This window comes from Echinops telfairi, unplaced genomic scaffold, assembly GCF_000313985.2.
Source record: "Echinops telfairi isolate 266 unplaced genomic scaffold, ASM31398v2 ScPeMD7_7475;HRSCAF=8513, whole genome shotgun sequence".
NCBI lineage: Eukaryota > Metazoa > Chordata > Mammalia > Afrosoricida > Tenrecidae > Echinops > Echinops telfairi.
This window is the reverse complement of record NW_022111379.1, coordinates 6,520,958-6,528,575: the sequence shown is the minus strand read 5'-3', so window position 1 is coordinate 6,528,575 and position 7,618 is coordinate 6,520,958. Positions and strand designations below refer to the sequence as shown.

The following is a 7,618-nucleotide window of genomic DNA, read 5'->3' as shown; positions in this document are numbered from 1 at the left end:
GAGTCAAGTGGACCATTTCTTACAAGCAGTCTAATAAAAGCCCCCTGGAGTCGCAAGGAAAGCATCCCAGGGAATTCCCTCGAGGTCCTGCCTTTGCTAATCATTAGGGCTGATCACAGATATTCCACCTCTCTTCCTTCTGAGGCCAGCCTGGGGTCCCAGCTCCTTGTTCCCCTCGGAAGAAAAGTGTGATCTGTGACTTGTGTTGGCCAATGAGGTGTGAGGGAGATCCCCTGGGGGTTACTAGTGACAGGAATGTTAAGAAGCAGCACATGATTTGATGCCTCAGTGGAAGCATTCCTTGAGATGGCATGTCTACCGGCTGAGCAGAATATAAATGTTTGTGGTGTCCGGGCATTAGAACAGGGGGTGACTTGTTACTTCGGCATAAGCCAGTCACTTTTGATGGCTCTGTTCCTGTCTCCAGTTGGCAATGTCCAATTTCTGATTCAGCCCAACCCTTCAGTTCCCCCTTAGGACCACACACCGCACCCGAGTTACATCAACATGAAGCTGTCCCTGGCTCGTGGGTTAAGACTGATACTTGCTGCTGCCAAGTCGGTAGTGACCGAGCTCGCGAGGCCCTGGCGCTGTTGGGGCCTGGGCAGCAAGTGCCATTGCCCCCGGTGCCGGCATCTAAGCACCAGTCTTCCGTTTCAGCTGGGCCATTCACTCTCGCCATCGGCTCGCACCTCCGGAGCCCTCCCAGGTATCAGAGCAGAACTCGGCTCTCTGGGCTTCTCACTGGCTGAGGTCTCAGGCCTCCATCCAAGTTGCCTCCAGGTGAACTCCCCGGTCGCCCCCACCCCTCTGGTTAGCAGTTGAGCACGTCAATGGTACACACTACCCAGGGACTCGGTCCTACCCTGAGCCACCCAATCCTTTATGGCCCGAGCCATCCAGCCGTGATAGTGGCCCAGATGGCGATAACAGGCCTTACCCATCACGGTCCTGGAGAAACAGGGATGCACGGCCACCCTGTTTCTGGCTGCATGGCCTTTACAATAACGGGGCCAGGGCTATGAGAAACATTCCCAGAGGCATTATCCAAAGCTAGGTCACCCAATCCAGGAAATGCGATTTAAGGCCTAAGAAGAACCATCTGGTCAAATGAATGTGTTTGTCAGCGAGTGTATTCTGCTTTTACTATTCTGTGTGGCATGGGACTGAGGGAGCGCAGCTGTTTTCCTCAGCAGGCACATGCGAGCAGCAATAGCCATCCAAACAAAACCAAGAGCCCCGTGCAAACTGCAGCCGTGAAGTATGAACACCCACAGCCACAGTCCCAGGGTCTGCCTCCTGCTGGGTCAGCTGGGAGTCATTTAGGAGGAAGGAGGTCACATCAAGAAAACAACATTAGCAGGGGTGGGCTTGGGGTGGGGTGGCAGCGGTGGACAACACATTTAAACAAAGCCGATGCAAATGCAACCCCAGTGACCTGGCCCCTCCTCTCCTTCTAGGCATGTGCGACATATTAATGTCAGTGAAAACATTTCAAAGAATTCTGTGTCTTCCACATAAAGGAATACATTATCAAAGGGCATTGGTTTATCTAATCTGCTGCTGATATGCAATTTCCTTTACTGTGGAAAACTCCAGGATTTTAATTAGCTCATTAAAAATCTCCGTGCCTAATGATCAAGAAGCATGCAGATACGGATTTTTTTGTAGAGGAATCTGCTTATCAGTCTATTCCAGCTCCCGGACCTCCTCCTCATGTGATATGGGTTCCCCACCAAGGGCTTTGCCACGTGACCTGAGGAAGCTCCTGGTCCCCCATGCCCCAGCTGTCCAAGGAGAGGCATATAAACCAGACAGGCCCTCTGTGGCGCTCTGCCGAGATCGACACGGGTGATAGGTGAAAGAGAATCTCTCCCACCAGGATTGAGAGCCACGTAAGCTTCCAGCCTGCCTGAAATCAAGGCAAGCGGAACCACGACATGGAGAAATGCAGAGAAAGACAGGGCCCCGACGTTGCTGGACGCTTGGAATGCAGCCATTTCTGAAGCCAATTCTACTTCTTGGACTTCCCAGCAATATGACCAAACATACATCTTGTTAAAATGCATTCAAGGTGAATTTCTGTCATTTATAACCAAGAATCTTAATGTAACTATTACAGCCACCAAAGAATATAGCAGAGTATAATGGGAACTCCAATATCAAACTCCAAACCAAACCTCCTGCCATTGAGCAATTCAGACCTGCGGTGACCCTACAGGACAGAGGAAACTGCCCCATTGGATTTCTGAAGATGCAAATCAATATGGGAACAGAAAGTCTTACCCTCTCCCTCCTAGTGGCAAGTGGAGTTGAACTGCTAACCTTGCAATGAACAGCCCAATGCATAATCCTCTTTGTTACCAGGGTTGCTGAGCTTCCCAAAATTGGGGGTGACAAGAAAGGGTGAGGTACATATAAAGAAGGCTGGCTGTGAGCTGGTAACTACCGAAATTAACTGGTATATGGGGGCTTACAACATTATCTCAATTTGAAATCTTCTAAAATTAAAAGAAACTGCTTCTAACTTTCTCCCAGGTCCCAAACTTACAGTCCAGCACCCATCAAGGCCAACAAACAAAGCAACAGAAAAGGTAGACTCACACAGAAACCAGGCATTCACAGCAGACATCCACAGGGAATATTTGTGATACATGAACATGAGCCCAAACATATGTAAAGGGCTTTTGATATTAAACTAGCATCTACCACGGCTCCACAGGAGGTCTTAGATGACCACCCTTAGCCACCCCGAGAGGGTTCCGCCAGGTAGCGGCAGCTCCCAGGGAAACCATGATGGTGTGCACTGCGGGGAGGGGCTTCCTTTGTCCAGGGTGTGGCTCTGACAAGCGTCCCCTCTTCTCTCCACGTTTCCTAACATGTACCGTGGTTCTGAGTGAGGACGGCCTGATCCGGTCCTACAGGAAGGCCACCGTCATCACTTCTCCTCTTGGATGAAGAGTTCTCAACCCCAGATGCCCATTCGAATCTTTAAAACGCCCACGGGATCTTGAAAAGAAATCCTGATGTCCAGGCTTTCTTCCAGGCTCGCTCCATCCCATAGCGACCTCCCGGAGGTTCCTGAGACTGTAACCTTTCACAGGAGGAGAAAGCGCAGTCTATCTCCCTCGGGGCTGCTGGTGGTCTGTAACTTTAGGCCACGGGGCTCACAGTCCAATGCGTACACCCTACACCACCGGCAGTGAGTTTCATGTTTTTGGAGTTACAGCTCAATCTCTGGGGGTAGGGCTCAGGCATTTTCATTCTTAAAAGTTCCCAGTGATTCTAAACAGGACTAAGAACCATGACCTTGGAGACACCTAGCACTGTGAGCCTCACTTTGGATATGTGCTCTACCTCTCCAGCTCTCTCCTGCTAGGGGTCAGAACCAACCACGCTTCCTGATCTACCCGGAGGGGTAGATGCTATTGAATCTAAAGCCTGCCTGGTACCTCTTCCACGCTCCAAGTAAGTAGATCAGGAGGGTTTGGTCTGCTTTAAAATGCAAGGAAGCCCTAGCTCATTGAAAGCCTAATTCTTTTTTTTTACTCTAGATTGTGCAATCATTTTCGACTTATAGAAGCTACAAAGATAGAACAGAAAGTTTCTATATATCTTTTTCTCAGCTTCCTCTAATGTTAACACCGTCTTAAGAATATGCCAACGATGGCATCCTCACAAACCCTAAGAAAGGGACACTGCTACAACGCCAGGGAGCTTCAAAATGTTCGTGGTGTGTGGCACTGATAGGAAATAAAATGGAAATTTCCCACAAACTTTACAAAGCCCCCTCTTGCTATTAAGTAAACTACAGCTTCAGGGAGAGCTCCCTACGCAGTCTGCTCATGGTCTTTTCTGTTCCACGGTCCACATGGGGATAGCACCTTGCATTTAGCAGAATGCTTTCCGGAATGAAACCGTGTCTGAATCAAGCACCAGCCCCGAGAATCCAAGCTCCCCTCCCAGTGTCGTGCCCTGGCTCACCCCCCAGCTGCTGGTCCACCCTCACGTGTGCATTCAACCCACTCTGTGCTCCACCGATCATCTTTCCTGCTTAGCCAGGGGAGTTCTTCCAACTGTGGGCTCCTGGGACCCGTTGGAGAGGAGAATTAAAAGTGGAATTTTTCTCCCTGGAGAAAAACGCACAGACAAAGCGTTCTCCTTTCAGGGCAGACAGCGGACACTTCTCCACATGCCCCCACCGGTCCCCAAAGCTTCTGCCTTCCATAGGGTGGCTTCCCCTGACACTGACTCTGGAATGAAACCAGCACAAGGCAGTCCCTGCAGATCCTGCCTCAAATGACAGTGCCCTCCCCTCTGGGCTGTGTCCCACAGCAGCTGTCTCAACCATTGTCCTGGGTTGGGGAAACCCCCTGGTCCAGCTGGCCAGGCTGAGTTCTTCCGTTGGGTACTGAAGGCAGCTGGACACTTCTCTTTCCCACCAGCTCAGCTGCTACCGAGTGCCCCTGAGACATTTGGCTTGGCCCGTCAACCCTCCAGGGGCCCCTGCTCTGGGATGGAATGAGCCATCTTAGACACTTCTCAGTCACAAAGCCATGTAACCACCTGAGCTGCCACAGAGACACGTGACTCCAATCCCCAGAGCAGGCTGGACAAGCTCCGAGACCTCCTGTCCTTTCAAACCGGCAGAGACCCAGGTGCCCTCCTTCTTGCTTGCTCCTGAGGGCCATGCCTGCCTAGAAGCTTCATCTTTGGAACCAGCCTGTCAGGGTCCCAACACTCTCTATGCTTCATCCACGTGACTCCGTGCCGAGAACCGTCCAGGTTAACACTGCAGCTATGTTACCTTCAGGACGGCCCGACCCCCTTCCCTGTGACCAGGCCTTCTTCTCAGGAGCACATCAATTGCTCCTGTACCACCCGGAAGTGACAGGGTCAGAGGAGAGACAAAGAATTCCTATGGACAGAGAGCCGAGTGGAGTCTTACCTTCCGCAAATGGTTCCCACTCATAAAAGCGTCCCATGAACGGCTTGTTGTTATAGGATGCACACTGCACCTCTCGGATACTTCGGCTGCTTTCTGGACATACCTAAGCAAAAATTGAACATGCCATTAGCAACCCACAACATTGTGTGGCCTCAGAATACCTGTCCGACTTTCAATACCAGTGCTCTGGTGGTGCCCGTGCTTAATTCCCACAGCAGGCTCGGCATAATTTATGGTACAAGCCCACCCACAAGCATCTCAGAAGAAAGACCTGGCTCTCTAGGATCCTCGAATCAGCCACTGAACAACCCTGCCGAGGACAGTTCTACTCTGACACACCTGAGGCCATCAGGAGCTAGGATGAACTTGACAGTCATGGGTTTGTCGGATGATGTTTTGTTTTTCGTTCTCTACCTAAACCAAGGTTTCTAAAACCCGTCCAATCAGAGCATCAAACACTTCAAATGCAGATTCCCCGGCTTCAGCTCAAGTTTAGGAACTGTTGGAGGAAACTGAATTTTAAACAAGCTCTTCCCAGTTTTTTTCTTTGGATATCACAACTGGAAAATTATTGACTTAAATCTTTTGTCCCTGACCAACTGGCCTGCCCAGTCTCACTCCAAGAGGCCATTGCTTTCTATCTGTTTGATTTCTGCTCATGCTATGCCCCTTCCTTTGGAATAACATTCACAGGAAAAACATGCCGATTTTTAACAGGTGCCAGGCAGTTTGAAACACTCTGCGCATATAATTTATTTAACCCTCATGAGAATTGATGAGGCAAATATTAGTCTTGATTTTTTTGCAGATGAGGAAACTGAGGCATGGAAGAGCAGCTACACAAGTGCTCAGCACAGAGCCAGAGGAAGACACGTGTGGGCAGGCCTTATACACAGCTAACCTGTGGTGCCCCTCTTCTGCCTACAGATGCATTGGAATGGAGCATGTGAACTGTGTGTTTGTGGGTGTGAGTGCATGTGTGTGTGTCTTAGCTATCTTTTCAAATGCCACTAGATTCATGATGAAATGTAAAAGGGACACTTAATATATTAGCAGAATAAGATGAACTGGGTCACATATTGTTTAGCTGACGTGGGGCACTAATACATTTGCTGGATACTACATTTTCCACAGAAAGAATACTTTGCATATTCTATGCCAGGAAAATGAGTCCATGAACATCGTTGTTTCAGCAATTGGAGTAAAATGATATTGATATCCCACCACATACCAATTGACTTTCCCAATCTCCTTGAAATGGCTCATACTGGCATCGTGATCGGTGCTTCGTAGCCGATGGTGCAATTACAAACGAACAAAGGGGCACGATGGAGCGCTGCATCCTGCCCGACAAACCCGCTCGATATACAAATTTAAAAATCAAACTTGCTGGATACATAAGTGAAAGCTTTTGTGTTAGATAAATATTAATCCTTCCAGCCTTACTGTATGTTGTCCTTCTTTTAGCATTAGGCTAAATTATCACCCCCTGTTGGCATTATAGTAAACGTATGCTAGACTGCATCTGTGTGGACATGCAACATGTTTTCAACCGAAAGTCACATATATTACTATTTACACCACCTCGGAACATAACTCTGCACACAAAGGCTATGCAGCACAGCTGAAAAGTAACTTGATTGAATTCATTGCCATGGTCAGCTGAACCATGTTCCCTCACACCCGGCCCCGGGCTGCTTACCAGGACATGCACCAGAGCCTGCCCTTCGGTTTGTCGCATGGCCAAGAGCACTGCTGGCTCTCTCAGCCGGAGCTGCTGGATCCGCTGCACAGGTATACAAGGTGGTTCTGTCAAGATGGACCAGCGGCCTGGCATCAATTAATATAGAACCACCTTGCCTCGCAGCTGTTCTTGTTGGACCCACTTACAGGCCGAGAACGCAGCAAACGTTAGACTTGACAGCCCATCCCCAGCTCCTGCTTCTTAGAAAGAAACAAGATCTTCCCACAAGATTTATAGAGAGAAGGCGTTTCAGTTATACAGTAGGGAAAGATGTCAACACAGGTGTTGAGTTGGTAGGGGCCACATAGCTTAAACTTTACATGTGGGTGCCCTTGTGCTGTATATGGTTTGCAGCCAGCACATTCTCCTGCACTGGAATTGATACCAGTTTCATTTAGTGCTTTGCCAGCTCGTGGCCACCACGGGGCTCCTCTGCTTGCCCTCTCTGGGTCTGTATGTGAATAACTGGTGCCTCTCTATTTTGATGCCCTAACTCCATGCAACCTTGCCTAGTGGAGAGTCTGTCAGAGTTAGCAACACCGTCTAGGCTGAAGCCTGAGTCATCGGTGGCACCTGGACATCTCCCTGTGTCTTCCCATCCTTCCAAGATCCACCATCTAAAGGAGGAGTTCCCAACAACTATTGTGCCCACCCCGCAAAAAATCACTCAGGGATCTTATTGGAAATACAAACTCCAGGATCCCACTTCCAAAGATCACTATCCAGTAGATCTGGGATGAGAGCCAAGAATCTGCAGTTTGTCAAATGATCCAGGTGCTTCTGATTGTAAATATCCGGCCCCTCTGGTCCCTTTCTTTCTGATTGATAAGGCGTAATCGTGAGCAAAGCCTGAAGTGGAACAGGAAGATCAGACTGTAATTCAAAATGACCACAGCACTGTGTGTGTGTGTGTGTGTGTGTGTGTG

The 7,618-nt window shown here is 49.3% G+C and overlaps 1 protein-coding gene across 1 annotated transcript in view; it reads right to left on the bottom strand.

Moving 5' to 3' along the window:
* THSD4 (thrombospondin type 1 domain containing 4) overlaps positions 1–7,618 on the bottom strand; it is a 721,258-nt gene that overhangs the window by 556,948 nt on the left and 156,692 nt on the right. The window contains exon 6 of the mRNA XM_045285660.1: positions 4,949–5,051. Coding sequence (XP_045141595.1) covers positions 4,949–5,051 — 103 coding nt within the window. The remainder of the gene's footprint in view (positions 1–4,948; positions 5,052–7,618) is intronic.